This window comes from Vespula pensylvanica, chromosome 12 (assembly GCF_014466175.1).
Source record: "Vespula pensylvanica isolate Volc-1 chromosome 12, ASM1446617v1, whole genome shotgun sequence".
In the NCBI taxonomy this organism is placed as follows: Eukaryota; Metazoa; Arthropoda; class Insecta; order Hymenoptera; family Vespidae; genus Vespula; species Vespula pensylvanica.
The window spans coordinates 358607-376217 of NC_057696.1; the positions used below are offsets into that span (position 1 = coordinate 358607).

General features: G+C 34.2%; 2 protein-coding genes across 2 annotated transcripts in view; both read right to left on the reverse strand.

The window, feature by feature from the left end:
- The window catches only part of LOC122633588, a 9002-nt gene extending 3357 nt beyond the window's left edge, over positions 1–5645 (reverse strand). The window contains exons 1-2 of the mRNA XM_043821619.1: positions 5478–5645; positions 3378–3562 (exon numbers count right to left, since the gene is read on the reverse strand). Of these exons, the coding sequence (XP_043677554.1) occupies positions 3378–3562; positions 5478–5645 (353 nt within the window). The remainder of the gene's footprint in view (positions 1–3377; positions 3563–5477) is intronic.
- Positions 5646–10406: 4761 nt separating this feature from the next.
- On the reverse strand, positions 10407–15435 carry LOC122633318. The gene is made up of 4 exons (XM_043821088.1): positions 15343–15435; positions 14516–14688; positions 12264–12380; positions 10407–10799 (listed from the first exon to the last, which is right to left on the reverse strand). Exons 1-4 carry the CDS (start codon positions 15394–15396, stop codon positions 10670–10672), a joined length of 474 nt encoding a protein of 157 aa, XP_043677023.1. The 5' UTR covers positions 15397–15435; the 3' UTR covers positions 10407–10669.
- Between the last annotated feature and the right edge of the window lie 2176 nt (positions 15436–17611).

Here is a 17611-nt window from a genome sequence, read left to right on the forward strand (position 1 = left end):
TCTCTCTCTCTCTCTTTCTCTCTCATGGTAGTGTCACTGCTACAGAATATTCCCTCAGCTTTCTAAAGGGCCTTGCAGCGTGCTATTCGAACAACTCAGAATTCCAACGATCCCCAAAGCAATAGCCGAGTGTTAGTATCGTACATAATATAGTATTGTATCATCTATCTGGATATATGTTATTATAAAACTGAAAGTAAAGCTGATTTTAATAAACAATATTAAGAATAGCCATCAAATTGATTTCTTCTAATAACAATTGAATTATCAGAAAGGAGATCAAAAACAAAAGATATGTATTATATCAACATCTTTAAAAATAAAGGATGTTGATTTTACTATATGCGTGATTTTCTTATGAAATAATATCCTTGAAAAAAAATGAGAAAGAGGTAGAATCGAATGTTCTTTAAGAGAAAATGATCATAATCAATATACACAAATTTTTCTTTAATAAATAATATAAACAGACACCCTATATAACAATGATTTATATAAATACTTATTTACTTATTTCTCTCTGTCCTTTATTTATTTTTATAATATTGTATTATTTTATTTTTTCTTTCAAAAGAAAGATGTTTTGTTTCATGGCATGGAGAAGCGTACCAGATCTAAAGTAATAAAGAAAAGAGAGGGGGAAAGAGAAAAACAGAGAGAGAGAGAGAGAGAGAGAGAGAGAGAGAGAGGGAATGAACGATCGTTTTGCGACCTCTTAATCCCATACACGTACCAATTCTTACCTTTAGCAAATGCTTCTTTATAAAGGGCACTCGAGCGCATTAATTGATCGGTACGAGCATCCGAATAATACCTTCTCTTAGCTATTGTCGAGGGTTCTTTTCTTCCCATCTTACTGCTCTCCCCTTTCACCTAATAATAATCCCCTATAACCCTTTTGGTCCTCTACTCTCTTTTTCCTATACCTTCGATAACTCGTTCTAAAATATATATATATATATATATATATATATATATATATATATAAACATACACATACATACATACACATACATATATATATGTTCAAATTCACACACATACACACACACACACACACACACACAGAAAGAGAAAGCTAAAATTTTCGTCAAGAGCACCAAAATTGCTCTCGTGAGCTTTCTATCCTCTTCTCTCTCTCTCTCTCTCTCTCTCTTATGCAAGCAGGTCCCTAACAGTTCGCTCTTACCGAAGCATCGTTGTTTGAGCTGGAATGGCACAATGGCCTCGAGCAGTCGACCTTTCGCTTTTCGACTCACCTCTCGTCATTTTCTTCTCGCCATGAAAGCTAAGAAAAGGAAGAAGAAAAGAAGTTGAGGAAGAATAAGAAGAAGAGAGAGAAGAAAAAGAAGAAGAAAAAGAAGAAGAAAAAGACACCTTTTAAAGTTTGGCAAATCGTAACATTGGAGTGACGAAAAAAAGGAATTGAAGGAGAAAAAAGGGAAGAGAAAAAGGTAAGTATCGCGTATGCCAAACATGATTTTGTTCTTTTTTCGTGACACCAGAAAAGAAAAAGGTGAGTGAATTGTTGTACTGTCGCCACCTTGTTGTTTTTTTCTCTGTTTCTTCCTTTTTTTTACGATTTATATTACTCGCGAATAGTAAGAATAGGAAAGGAAAGTGATTCACGCGTTCGACGCTCGTTATCCTACGATGAAAAGGAAGAGGAAAAGGAAGAAGAAGAAGAAAAAGAATACGAAACCTTCCGAAGGTTCGTAGCGTTGCAACCGTGACGTGTTGAACTGACGAAAGATGAAAAAAACGAAAGAGAGAAGAAAAAGGCAAAATATATCTCGCGTATGAAAAAAACATTGCTTTTTTCGTGTCTCCATAAGAGAGAAAAAATAATATGGTCGTAGCACACGTCTTCGCCTTGTTGTTTTTGTTGTCATTGTATTTTTTTTTTCTTTTCTCTTTTTTTTCTTCTTTTTTGCTTCTCACGACTTCTATTACACTGAACGCGAGTGTAAGAGATGAAGGAAAGGAAAAAGATTCACGCGTTCGACACTCGTTATCGTACGGCTGCTTTAAAACGAGCGGTGCGACCTGTTGTTAGTTTTTCTTTCGAGCTTTTTTATTTTTTATATTTTTTTTTTTCGAACGACTTCGTCTCAAGATTTCGACTTCGTCGCTGAGTCTCTCATTAAAAGGCCTCGGATACTCGGATTCCTTTAGCATCGATAACGTGGAGATTATTTTCTTTTTTGTCGCTCGTTGCTTTCTCTGCTTTTTCCCATTTGAAATTATCGAAAAATAAAAAAAAAAAGAAAGAGATAGAAATTAAGAAGGAAAGAGAGCGACAATTATTTCAATACGAGGAAATTCCAGTTTAATTAAATAAAATCGATTGTACGATAACGATAAGAAGGAACAATTTTTACAAAAAAAAAGAAACAAAAAAAAGAAAAAGAAAGACAATTCCATGACTCGTTTCTTTCATCTTATTTCTCGTTTTCTTTTGTATTTTTAAATGGCTTGTAAAAATAATTGATCGATTTTCCGTAAAAAAGAAAACTTCACATTCATTTTTCGTTTAATTCGCGAAGTTCCACATATCCTAGGTGCTGTCTAATCCAACGGATTTACAAATGTAATTCCACGAAACGTTTGCACCTCGTAATATGTATTACGCGGTAATTACAGCTACCTTGTCGTTATTTTCCATGCATACGAGTATTCGTATGCTAGGCGTATTACGGAAAGGCAAGCCGCTTTTTATCGTGGCTTTTTTCGTTAAATTACACGGACACACAACATATATACACATTTGTGTATATCTATGTAGAACATGCAATGCAAATAAACGGAAAGCGTCGAGGCGTTATGACAGAACTTCCTTCTCGAAGTATGAATAAAAATAATTATGTATGATCTTTCTTCTCTCTCTCTCTCTCTTCTCTTTCTCTTTCGCTTTCTCCTTCTCTCTTTCAAGTAACTAGAAAATAGGTAATACCAACAGAAATATGTCGAGTAACTTTTTATAAAATCGGATTAATCAACCCCCAACATATATTATCTTCGACATTGTCAGAATTTGTAATAAATATAATATCGATTTTAAACGGGGTTCAATATTCGATATATGTAATTTGTTTTCCGTGACGAAAAGATATTTAGAATGGAAGAAAAAAAAACAAAAAATGGTATAATTAAAAAAGAGAGGGAGAGAGAGACATAGCTTCCAATAAATTATCCAATAATGTGGACAGTGCCAATGACACGCAGGTATCGAGTAGACACGCGCATCGTTGCATTCACCCTCCCCCCTATTTCTGTCCCTTCCTCTCTCTCTCTCTCTCTCTCTCTCTCTCTCTCTCTCTCTCTCTCTCTCTCTTTGTCGCCTTTCCTCTTTCCCTCGCCCTGTGCATGTCACTCACGTTTTCAGCATTAGTTCCACTTTGCGGTACAACTCCCTTCTGCTTCGACGATGATAAACCTCAGCAGGCTTCCTGTACAATACGGTATTTCTATGAGGAAGCTCCCATGCCAGTCCGGCCGTAACGCCAACGGTAAACATTCCTTGAGGCTTCGAGTACGTGCTGATGGTCATGCAGTATACCAACTGTGTATATGTATGTGGATGTGAGATATCGGAAAGAAAAAACAAAAAAGAACATGTACTAAATCGATTAGCTAGATGGAGTTATTACAAACAAAGTTTTTCTATGTAAATATCTAACGAAATTAGATTTCTATCTCTCGTTTTTCTTTGTTAAGGTAGTTTTTATTTCCAAGTAAAATGTTTCCCATTTTGCAAGAGAGAGAAAGAGAGAGAGACAGAGAAAGAGATAGAGAAAGAGAGAGAGAGAGAGAGAGAGAGAGAGAGAGAGAGAGAGAGAGAGAGAGAGAGAGAGAGAGAGAGAGAGAGAGATAGGTATTCATCCCGATTGCATTGTTTTCAAAAAACAATCTTACCTATATTGTAGCCCGAGCCACGAAGTTATTTACCGACGTTCGAATCGATTGCTTGTCTTACGCGCGAAGTTTACTCGATCACCGAATCGCTTGAAATATTGAAACGAGATAGCTCCGAGGGGAAAGTCTTTTCCCCATTCGACGGTTTTCTCTCTCTCTCTCTCTCTCTCTCTCTCTCTCTTTCTCTTTCGCCTTTTCTCTCTCTCTCTTTCTCTCTTTTTCTCTATCTATCTATTTATCTATCTACGTGTCTCTGGCTCTCTCTCTCTTTTTTCTTTTTTCTTTCTCTTTTTGAATCGATTCCACGAACGAGAGCGATTTATTCTTTATGTAAGCGTACGTTTTCTTTCGAAATTCGACCGGCAAGTAATGATTCCCATTTTATCGTCGTTTTCCGGATCCAGCTGGTTGATCGCTATGTTTTCAAAGTCAAAAAGTCTATACTTACGTTGATGCAACTTTAGACGTTTACATATACGATCATTGACTTTAGGAATAATCTATTAAACCTACGTAAATATATAAGTAATGATGAAATAAAAAAATCAAATGTTAAATCTGTTAGAAAGTTTTGCTCGTGTTTAACGAGTAATTATTTTTTCAGAAAAATAATTATTTTCTACATAAAAGAGATAGAATAATAATATGGAAATGAAACAAAATACGACTATAACGGGTTTTAATAATTTATGAAAATTAATATATAAAAAAATTAATTAAAAATCCAAGATCTTTTTGTTTTTCGATATGAACCAATACTGATCTTGCGCGAGGATTATGTATAGTTTATAAAATGAAAATGTTGGTAATGAAGGAAGATTAAAAGTAGTTTATCGTAGATTTTCCTTTTCTATCATAAACCGTGAGATATAGTATGTAAGACCGACCATTGTCGACAGTGACGTAAAAGAACGATAATAAGCAAAAAAGTTGTTAATTTTTATCGTTTAATAACCGGCCAAGCTTAACTTCGTCCATCGTAACGATTAGTTATCCGTATTCGCCACGGCAAAATTAGTTAATCAAAAGCAACTTTCGAAAATGTCCTATTATCAAAGTTCCCCGTGATAGGTGAACTTGTGAAAAAGTTTCTCTATCAGCCCTGCTTTTTACTACTTTCCTTTAACGAACAAACGGTATTATAGATTTTTTTTTTTAAAAGGTCGTTAACGTAGAGAATTCGATAAAATACGTTCGAATCCTTTTTCATGTGAATCCTCTCTGTGTTTTATTTGCAGTTTCTCTTTTTTTTTCTTTTCCTTTTTTTATTTCTTTTTTGTTGCCGATTAACTCGTCGATGGACGAGTTCAAATCTTCTTTTTTATCCTACTCCCTTTTACTCCAATCCAGACACAACACATACGTGTTTTCGAGTCTTTTATCGTCAACAAAAAAATAGAAGAAAAAAAAGAAAAAAAAAGGAAAAAAAAAGAAACGAAGAAAAAAAAGCGATAATATCAGTTATAAATCTCGGTCGATTTTTTAGTTCGTTACGTTACGAGTTATCGGCGAAACAACGAGCCATGTTCGAGGCAATAAATTCAATCTGGTTGGCATCTCACCTGAACGTTACTTCCCTGTGGAAATATCAGATACCTCGTGTTCTCATCATCCTCTGCCCTTTTACTCCTCGTACACGTGTCGTTCGAAAGACACTGAGAGATTCCACCGATGAGATGATGAAGCAACACGAAAAGCAAGGAACGACGTAGGAGAACTCGACGCGGCATCTCCGATGCAGTTCGGATGAAACAAAACGAAGGCTCAAAGATACGATTCGCTTTGTACTTCCGTTCGATTCCGTTCGAGCAACCATGCTAACTACTCTCTGCTCTCTCTGCTCTCTCTCTCTCTCTCTCTCTCTCTCTCTTTCTTTTGGCGTAACGGTACACGAGCAGACGGAGAATACTGCTGTCATTTTCGCGCCAAATAATCCTAAACAATGGGGGCTGTAACGTGAAAAGAAAAATATAACGTTCGGTTGATATAAAGATTGCTCGATGTTTCGACTGTACAAAATCACCAAACCGAAATGTAATGCTTCACTCGTTTCGCACGTATTTTTCCTATGTGGGGATGATCTTTCAACGAAAAAGAGGCAGAGAAAGATAGAGAGAAATAAATAGAAAGAGAGAGAGAGAGAGAGAGAGAGAGAGAGAGAGAAGAGAAAAATTTTTCTATGTAAAAAAATTTCCCATTAATAACAAAAAAGCTTGAGAGAAGATAAAAGTTAATTTCTTTTGAACATTTAGATTGAAGATAGTCAAATTAATTGAAATGAACTATTACAGACAATAGTAAGCAGAAGTAAATAATTTTATTTAAAAATACACGGGGAAGACATATACTTGTCAATAAATTAATTAGTGTATCGTTTTTGCACGATTTCGATACGAATAAATTCGGGAAGAATAAAAAAGTAAAAAAGAAAATAAAAAGAATAAAGAAACAAAAAGAAAAAGAAAAAAGAAAAGAGAGAAAGGAATGGCGAAACCTAGGTGAATACGTGTTTCCAATATTTACCAAAAGGATTTACGATAACAGATTGACACTTGGTGTCGACCAATGTTTGATCATCGTTCTCGAGGTAGCATAGATTACAAAACCTCTCGATCGTGTAAAGAGAATTTTTACATCTTTTCAACGAGAACGGAATAACAAATACTTTAAAAAAAAACCGATTCGAAACGTTTCTCGAAAAAAAAAACAAAAAACTGAACAACAAAAAATGTTATAATAAAAAATGTTAGAAATGAGGAATGAAAAATGTATGAAGAAATAATAAAAATAATAATAATAATAATAATAATAATACTGATGATGACAATGATGATAATGATGATGATGATGATGATGACAACGATGATGATGACGACGACGATGATGATGATAATATGCGTTGATAAGAGAGTAATCATGTAATATTAAATTCGTGACCAACTACATTACTACTACCGTTCATCGATACTACCACTGATGCCACAACTATTATCGCTATAGTCGAGAATAAAGCATTAAATACCAACCTATGCTCCTCCTCTATATTTCAGCGTATTTTATATTAACGGAGATGCTTTAATGTCGACCAATATGGACCGACTCGAGTAAGAAAAAGAGAGAGAGAGAGAGAGAGAGTACGAGAGAAGAGGAACATCGTGAGAGAATAGTTTCTCGATTTCCGTGCTTACGCTCGTGATTTTAGCGGTAAAGCGATCCTAAACAATGATTTAACATCCATTAAGGCTGAGAGAAATCGCACGCGGGTATAAACGGACTATTAAGTATGTTAACACCAACGTCCCCTCTTTGCAATCCTGTTTGTCGTCGTAGCAACAAATACGCACTCATGTGTAGATGGAATTCGCATAAACGAATCGGCGGTAGAGCTTTCAAAAGCGTATGAATATTAATTTAAACCCTTTACTCTTGTATCACATCAAATACGATTTATGGCGGTTTATTGCACGGTTAACCTGATCGATCGTCTTTCTCTCTCTCTCTCTCTCTCCCTCTCTTCCTCTTTCTCTTTGTCCTTTGCGATACTTCTACTAATTAAATATAAATATGTACTTACAAACGAGATGAAATTTACAAGAAAAAATTTACTTTATAATCATACATAAACAAATCCTTTTCAAAACGATGGATTTATCTCTTGCAATCGTTATATATTAAATACTTATGACTTCGTTGTTACAAAATTGGAGCAATAATTTAAATCAACAGAAAAAATATATATATTCGACTAATAATTGTATACAATTTTATATAAAATTATACATTTATCTAAAAAATAAATTTATTAAATATTAAATTTATGAGTGATCGAAATCCCATGATTGAAATCTCACTCACAAATGAATCAAATTTCATTCTCCCCCTATACAAATATTATTGTAACATTATTATGACATTATATATCGATAATAATATTAACGAGACATGGTAATACTTATTTTGTTAGTATTTATTAAAGTTATCAGTAGTGATAACGTTATCAGAACAGTTCCTTTTTACACGTTTTACTATAAATATAATAAATAAACTTCGTTTGGATTGATATTTAAGATACAGCATTTAAAAGTATTAAACAAAAATCTTTCGGTTACGTTTAATTCTAACATAATATAACGTAAACTTTGTTACAACTATTTCCGTAGATGGTGTTAATAATTCACATTGTTTCTGTTATTCTTTAAATAAAAAAAGCACCGTTTAACTTGATAAACTGATTGCATAATTTTCCCGAATTAGCATACCTCTGGTAACACAATTTGAAGAGGTCTGTTATGTTTTTTAAGTATTTTTTTTTTTTTTTGACATATAGTGCAAACTGTATTATATGCTTTCGATTTCTTTCATGTACAAAGTACTTTTGAGTATATTAAATGTGTACACTTCAAGCCTAATATCTACTAGGATCATTTTACTATGTTTTTTAACCATTTAAAAATAACTCAGCTAGAATAAGTGATTTTCCTGATATCACGTTTACATACAAGTACGATAATTCGCTATATGCGATATATCATATTCCTCTACGCGCACACGCATGACCTGATGCCGAAGAAGAGAATGAGGGAAAAAAAAGTAGAACCGAGTCGTACACGCTCGGACCACTCCACCGAAATGAGCTATAAATTGACGATAGTCGAGTGGCCATTTTATTAATGCAAAACGTCGCGAAAATTATTCGAAGCCGTACTGAAATGAATTATACGGCCCGTCGACGTAATATAATGACCGGTTTGGAATATTCATGAGAGTGGGGGAAGGTGAGACATCGCGCTGTTAAAACTTTTCGTTCGTTCGTTCGTTCGTTCAATCCTATACTCGAGAGATCGTTGATTAGTTTCGAGAATTATTTACATCGTAATCGGTCGGCTCGGACTTTTCAAACGCGATCGTCTGGAAATCAATCTAAATTTGTTTTCTTCTTTCGTTTATCTTCTGTTCAGTTGATCTCTTTCTCTCTGTCTTTTTCTTTCCTGCAAAAATGAGCCTCTGGAAGGAACGCAATACCGTCGTGTCGAGAGTAATGAAATTTAAATAAGAAAATATTTACCTTAACGTTTTCCCGCATAACGAAGTTCTCGCTATGACTTTTGACCTCGATTTTTCATTTACGAAAAGAATACATTCTAATCTGCGTCTTTGTAAAATATAAGAATATAAAATAATATTCATAGGCCGGGGACTATTAACTTTATCCACATCTAAATTATGTCCATTATTTTTCAGTAAGATCATAAAATATTATACCTATACAAAATATTGTATGATATGAGGAAAGGGGGTGACATAATTTGATCTAACCGTTTTCTTTTTCTACGTCAAAACGTGTTATTTCAAGATCATTTTTATTTCTTTTTGTTTTAACCCCGAATGATATATGCTTGTTATAATAATACGACAAACCATTTTTCCTTTTAATTTTTTTATTTTTTTTTTATTTTGGAAGATTATCTTGAAAGAAAAAATTATGTTTGAACGAGAAAAATGTAAAAATTCTTAAACTTACAGTTTTAATTCAAATAACATGTATCATTAATTGTTCAACGAATCATAATACTCATTCATATGTCATACATCTTAATAGAATATTTTATGATATCGTCTTAAAATAATATTGTATTAAATAATAGAAATATAATTTAAGTGGAAAAATTTGTTAATCTCATTCTATACGTGTAAATCAAATATATATAGTTATAAATCTATACTATTATATCGTACCAATGTAAAAACGATTCAAATTAATTAATTTTAAAGAGGAGTATCAAATTCTTTGCGTTTTAAGATTTTAACGGTAATTACACTTTCGATGATCAAAAGATTCACCAGGTCGATCCTCCTTTGATCAACGCAAACCGAATAAACTTCGGTCCAACTTTAACCAAAAGTTTCATCAAAGATAAAGCTCGCTAAGCTTTCGAGTAGGAGGCCATTTCCCGGTCGAATTTGTAAAAAACCAAAATGCACGGAGCATTTCGCCTTTGACGTCAACGTCCCGGCGAACTCGGCGAACGTTTTCCGGCAAATACGATGCCGATGCCTTTTTGCGAGGAGCTTGGAAAACATGTACGATCAAAAACCGTGCTTATATTAAAAAGAAGAGAGATAAGGGGAGAGATAGAGGGATACCGATTTTATTAGAAAATATCTGAAAGAAAGGAATTGATGGAGAGAATTTACAAAGGTAAACTTCTGCTATATTGTATTTATCAAAGAAAAAAGAAAGAAAGAAAGTAACAAATGAGTTAAAAATTGGATTATCTAAAAATTTAACACCACAAACACTTCCAATAATATTTATTTCTTTTTTCTCTCTTTGCAAATCGTATCTGATTGTTAGAAAAAATAAATGCGGACATGAAGTGCATTCGTTCGTTCGATTTAATTAAATTAAACATAAGTAAATATTTAAATGTGTGCGTGTGAAATAAAATATAATAAAATTGAGTTTAGAAGAAAAATGTGTACATATTTCCTTTGGACTTGACATAAATCTCGTTGTCAACGAAAGTCGGAATGATTTTGACGGAAGGCAAAGCATTATCCTTTTCCCATCAACGAGTCGATTGGACTGCAGCCAGAAAAACTTCAGCAACGTTTCTAGTTGGTAGAAAGTTTTCCATCGGATTCGGGGAGCGGTCGAGCGCGAGCTTTCCGTATGAGCTTTTCCTACGAGCATCGCACACGTTTCTTACGTTCTTCTCGCGCAAACGAAGCTTTCGCCTCGCCTCCTTCGATCTCAAAGATCCACGCTGTAAATGGAGTGCTTGCACGTTGGATAAAGTTTCTCGCAGTTTCCACCGTTCTGATAAGCTCTCTCATAAGGTCGATCCTCCGAACATTCGAATCTCCCGCCGTCTCTTGGTAATCTAAACAAACATCATACTTTCTTATTTGATTCGAATTAATATTTTATTTTTATTTATTTATTTAAGACGTTGATTCCGTGCACCGTATACAAGTGCTATCAGTTAACTCTAAATAAACTCTATTAATTTTTAAAAATCCAATGGGAATTCGTTCGGAAAACGCGAGATACGTATATAGTGGCATTTAAAATAATAAAGATAACACAGAAATTTTTATAGAAAAAATCATATTATTTTTAATGATCGAGCATCGATGACTTTTCGTTTAAATCATTTTTATGTCACACGTCGTAATATTTCCGAAGTATTTTCTCTACAGAAAATTCTAGCGATCGATACGAGAATATATATGTATGTTTATGTAAGATTTTCAAGAAAATTCCTGAATGTCTTTTACTCCTTTTAATCTGAATTCTAATTTGAATAGATTAATGCTTATATCTCAATCAATGTAATATAGATAAGGCCAATAAATTATTGGATTTTCGAAAGTTCACTAATATATGCCAACCGATCTTTCTAATTGGAAGAAAGTTCGTTGAGGTATTTTCCAGTAACGCAAAACGGTACCAATATAATTTTCTGCCGTTCTTACATCCTCCCACGTTCATTCCATTTCGTTGCTCCCTGTTCACCCTTCTCCTCTTTCTTTCGTTATCTCGTTCCTCCGGATCTCGTTTACTCGTTTACCGAAGTATTCCATCCCCCTGCCAGAGTTTCGCGTTCTTTGCAGTACTTTTACAATTTCTATGCGTGTGCAACGGAAAGGTGGAGGAGGGAACACAACGAGGAAGCTCGTTTGCTTATTTAAATCGTCCGATATCGAGGAGAATGCGGGCAGGCGAGCGAACGACCGGCGTAACTTTACATAAAACACTTTAAACGAACGTCTAGCAGCAAAGTGAAATACAGCGAAGTTAACGTCGAGCGAATATAAAAGAGGAAACTCGAGAAAAACGTTAACTTCCTGCGACGGCGCCGTTGTCACAGCGTTTTCTTAGAATTGGAGAATATGAGAGAGATAGAGACAGAGAGAGAGACAGAGAGAGAGAGAGAGAGAGAGAGAGAGAGAGACAGAGAGACAGAGAGACAGATAGAAGATGGGATGTCGTTTAACACTTTCAGTACCAAACACATTTCAAGGCTGATACCTCTCAAATATTCAGAAATTTTTTTCTGGTTAATCAAAGATAAATAAGAATTTTTATCTATATATCAGAAATTTTTATCTTGCTTACAGAATGTTTTATTATTATCTAATTTATCTGTAATAATATCTTGCTGAGCACGTTTAGTGCTAACCACGAAAAAGTAAACAAAAGCTGTCTGGCATAAATCGCAGCTGGATCTTATATTCTGTTTAACCTTTTTATATCTTTTGTCATCAAGAGTCTTTTATTTTTTGTTCATTTTTGAAATAATTTAAAATAACGTCTTATGAAAGAAAGAAAAAAGTCGACTTACGTAAAAATAACATGCAGGAGCTCCTGAACGAAGGTGCCTTTGCCAATTTGAGATGGATGCCTCTGACCTGCCTCACACAGAGCCTTCATTACGCAGGATCTTCCGTCGATACCAGTGCTGCCGATAAAGTTTAATTTAAAATCCACTTCTCTTCTATACCAAACTTCGATGAGCACGTCATGCTCTGAATTAAATGAACTATCACCTTCTCTCTCACTCATTTCTTTGGAAAACAATTAATCGCGTAATCGCAAAAGTTTCTACGACATAACGACAGAGAGAAAGAGAGGGAGAGAGAGAGAGAGAGAGAGAGAGAGAGTGTGAGAGAGAGAACATATTTATTGATGCTTGAGCGATACTTTATAAGTTTAAAATAGTAATATAATATATATAATAGTAAGTCAATTATCAGAATCGTAACATACAAACGAATAGATAATGCGAAATGCTGATTGTTGTATTATATTTAGAAGAAGCTACAGTTCGATTTTATTTGAGAATATTTAACCCGTTAACTGTTTAAATATATCAAAAATATTTATCTACGTTGTATATCAATAAATAAGAGATGACGAAGATATTCCGTAGCAAACATAGATTATATTATATGTAGTTGTTATAAAATTGAATTATACTGACATAATTTTTTTTTTTGTAAAATCAATAATTTTTTTAGTCAAATTGATACAACGTGTGATATTGAATTCTGTTATTTCTTTGCGCTTTTTGTTTTCTTTTATTTCGTTATTGTCTTAAAATATTCTTAAATGTCTTAAATTTACGAATTAATAATTTTTAGTTTTCAATAAAATTTTAATCTAAATAAAAAAAGATCATTTTTTTATGCATAAGAAGTATACTCATCATAAAATAAAAACTATTCTTCTCTTTATAACGAACAAGTGTCTATATTCGTCAACCGTAATTAACAAGTTAATTAAAATTAAAAATTCATTTATCGGAGATAATTCATTTTTGCATTATTTTTGATATTCGGTAAATATGTAATAAATATATAAAATATAAAGTGAAAAATATAAAATAAGAGGAAAGACAGACATAGACAGACATACAAATAGATAGATAGATAAATAGATAGAGAGAGAGAGAGAGAGAGAGAGAGAGAGAGAGAAGATTGATCGAAACTTTCTCGTTAATAATAAAAATTACTCATTATTTCGATTGATTGATTCGTAAACATTGTTAAAACCAAAAAGAAATCTCGTTTCTAAGAATGCACTAACGGCTATTATTTCCTCTTTCTCTCTAACACATGGAAATATGTTCTCGTCGCGAATCCCGAGACCGGTTCCTTTCGCTTTGTTATTCCCGTGAGTCATATTTACCCAAGAAACGATTATTATTTTCTTTTTCGAGCCTCGAAGATTTAAACGTCAAACGCGTTTAAAATGCGTGGAAAAATCGTTATCGCATTTTTCATTCACGAAGAAAAAGTTCGATCGATTTGATGCGTCTTGTATATGTAGCGTACGTGTGAAAGAAAGAGAAAGAGATTGAGATAGATAGATAGATGAAATATGTAGGCAAAAAGAGAGAGAAAGAGAGAGGGAGAGAGAGAGAGAGAGAGAGAGAGAGAGAGAGAGAGAGGAAGCTCGTTGCTTCGACAGTGGAAGATTGCTTTAGTTCTCCGCGGATTTACGTGGGATAAGGGCGGCCCATTTCCTACGGAATACAACGCCATAAGTCTCCCGTTATTTTCGTTGCCTCGAGGATAGCTTCCGTCGGCCCTATTTCTTTCCTTCTCTCTTTCTCTCTCTCTCTCTCTCTCTCTCTCTCTCTTTTTCTCTCCTTGTCTTTTCTCAAGTCGCGATCGCGGTCGCGAAAATAAAAAGAAAAACAATAAGTGACTAGACCGTTTTTATTTCTTACGATTTTCCTAAAGTGATGGCAAATTGAAACGCAACGGCGCAAACGCAACGAAGATTATCTTCCTCTACAAACACACGTGCTTTCATATATGTCTGTAGAATATATAAATATATAGTAACATAATCTATGTAACGTAATTGTATTTGATAGCTTTGTCTTTCTCCTTTGTACTTCTTTATCTCTTTCTACTTCTTCTTCTTCTTCTTCTCTTTCTTCCACCATGACGCTTCTTATTCTTCGTACGACGACAACGAAGAAGGAAGCGAATTTAATTTTCCCTCGCAAGAGTTTGGACAACGACAAATTACTTTAACTCCACTCCCAAGTAACAATCTTCTAGTTAGAAATCGCGAGGTACTCACGACTGCAAGAAAGCTTCAACCTTCGGGAACATGACACTTCGGCTTCTACGGTGAAGTAAATCCGATATCTTGGAGTCGACTTTACTCGGAAGTTCCCAAGCCAACGCTGCTGTCAGACCCATCACCAAATCATCGTTTCTGCCATACGCTCCGATAGTCAGGCAGTACACTAACTAAAAGGGATTTATATATAAATGTATCTATGTATATCTATCTAGGTACACGTACCTATGTGTTAGTCTCTTACGTACGTATTTATTCTACTACTCGATATACGTTTCCCATCGGTTTTCTGTCGATCCATTTCTCCAAACGCTATGCTTCTCGCGTGAGATTCGTATCTCGAAAGATATATCGATATATCTATATTAACAACAACTCGTACTCATTTGTCCTTTTTCAATCTTTTTAAAATTTTTCTAATTTATTCGGTTTTTTATTCTTCCGTTGATTTTACTTTTTTCCCTACATTCATTCTATCTTTAACGTGTGTCTATGCAATCGAAAATAGTTATAACTATTGCAAATTCGTTAAATATTTAAATTTTCAAATTAAAAATTTTTATTTCTGAAGTATAATATTATAAATCATTTATACAAAAATTTTCTCAATTTTTACATATCTGTGTACATCGATTCATGATTATTTTCAAATTTGCCACTGAAATACTTTTGTAAAAAAAATATAAAGAAGGTATGAAAAGCAAAAAGAATGTTTTCATTTGATTTCTTTGTATTTCTGGAAAGATGGAAGCTCTAAAATACGAGAAACATCCGCAACAATTAGGAAAAGGATGCAGTACGTATATATTTCTGACGTTATTTACCTGCAAGTTACTACCTTCGGGAAAGATCAGGTATCTCTTTTGTCGCGATAGCATTCTCGGAGCGACCTCGACTTCCGTGGAATTTCCTCGTACATCCTCGTGGAAGCTGCTGGAGTATAAGACGAAGAAATCCAAACACCATGCGATCACGAGGAGGTGACTTGAGGAACGACGGAAACTTCGCATCTCTTCGGGAAGAGACTGCAACCAAACGTTATTTTCCCCTTTTCCTCAATCCTTTGTACGTCACTTCCAGTTTCCACGATACGGAAGCAACCGATTTCGTCAACTATCTTTCACTTTGACAGGAGCCACGCTCATGACGTTCGACGACTAGTTCGTAAATTTATTCTATGAAAGTGTTAATAAAAAGAAAGAGTAATATGAATGAAGAAAAAAAAAACAACAAAATTCAACTGATTCTAATAAAATAAATTCTTATGTTCATATTTCAAGGATAAATCATTCGATGATCGTATTGAACAAAAAAAAAAAGAAAGAAGAACAGTAAGTCGTTTCACCGATCAAAGAATTTTCGAATAACACTTTACTTCGTTGTTCATATCACGAACCTAAGAGACTATCTCAAAAACTTGGATTAATCGCAAATCCAAGAAGTTTTATCGAAAAATCACCGAGCCGAAGAGCGAAGCGATGTAACTCTTATAAAAATTTATCGATCATACGAGAAGCGAGGAGTAAATTCGAGTTCACGACTGGTTAAGATCGTTGTTCAATAATAATCTCCTCTCTCTTCTGCTCGCATAATTTGCGAAGAGGAAACGTCATCTCGACGCGGTATCGAACTGTGTCGATTCGTTAAATATCTCACGAGATTCTCGACGAAGCTGTTGGTCGGTTTCTCTCGGAAGATTTACTAGACAACTAAAGTGAGAGAGAGAGAGAGAGAGAGAGAGGGAGAGAGAGAGAGAGAGAGAGAGAGAGAGAGAGAGAGATGTTTTCTTTGCTTATTTTCGAGCGTTCGGTAACGGTAATACCTCTTCTCGACCATCCTCCATTTTTTTCAATGGGTTAATGGCCCCGCCTGTTACCTGTATCTTATACGCACGATTCCTATGTTAAACAAAGTTAAGTGAACTTATTTATTCGTGTTCTCGTGTTCAAACATATCTCACGAGGTGAATAACTCAAACGAGTAAGGCTTGTAAACGTTTCCTCTTACTATTTCTATAATATCATAGGTTTCGCTCGGTTAAAAATATTCCATGAAAGAAAAGAACACCCATGTAACGTATAATGACGATGTAAATTAACACCACTTAACAATCTGAAACATTCGTTTAAAGGATATAATAGATAGAACAGTGAGGTATCTTCATTTATATGGCGTAATTTAATCAAGATCGTTTTGTTATCAATTTCATGTTTTGTATCTAAGTAGATAGGTTATGTAATGCAAATAAAGAGACTATATTTATGAAGATTCTTAGATTAATAGATCGCGGTAATGCATTAAGATATAAAGGAGAACTAATACAAAAGAGGAGTAGCTTCACTGTTTTACCTCCTTATCTCTCTCTCTTTTTCTCTCTTTCTTTAACTTGTCTTTCCTATTATTCATGAAAACGAGAGATTAAATACGGCCGGGAACGAATTTGAAAAGCGTTGCTTTACTTTCCTAAAACTGAATCTAGGAAGCCTTCAAGGTAGTTGCGTTGGTAAAAGAGGAAGAATAAACATGTCTGCTTGATGTAAACATTCCTTCTGCATTTTCTATGAGAAAAGTAGACAAAAAGAGACAGAGCAAGAGCAAGAGAGAAAGAAAAAGAGAGGAAGAGAGAAAGAGAGAGAGAGAGAGAGAGAGAGAGAGAGATAGAAAGAGAGAGGGAGAGAGAGAATGAGAGAGAGAAAGAAAGGAGTGAAGATGGATATATATAAGATCCATTTATGTTCGTCGTAACTGTCTCTTTAAAATATTTATCAGACTACTACTGCGAGCCATAAAAAAGGAGCAAAAGTATACGAGTCAAATGTATTCTTCAAATGTGTCTTGTTTCGAAAATCGACGATAAGCTAAAAAAAGACTTTTCTGTTTAAAGGAAATGTCTTTTGCCATGGTTCTCTTTTTTATTATATTTTATTTTATTTATTATATTATTCCTTCTTTTTCCTTTATTTTGTAAGAAAAAAGAGATAAGAAAGGGGAAGATTCTCATTTGTTCAAAAGGAATTTCAAATTCGTTTCTAAAAACTTCAATTGTAAAATTGAAATCATGAAAAACATTCGTGATGTCACAAAAATGCAGCA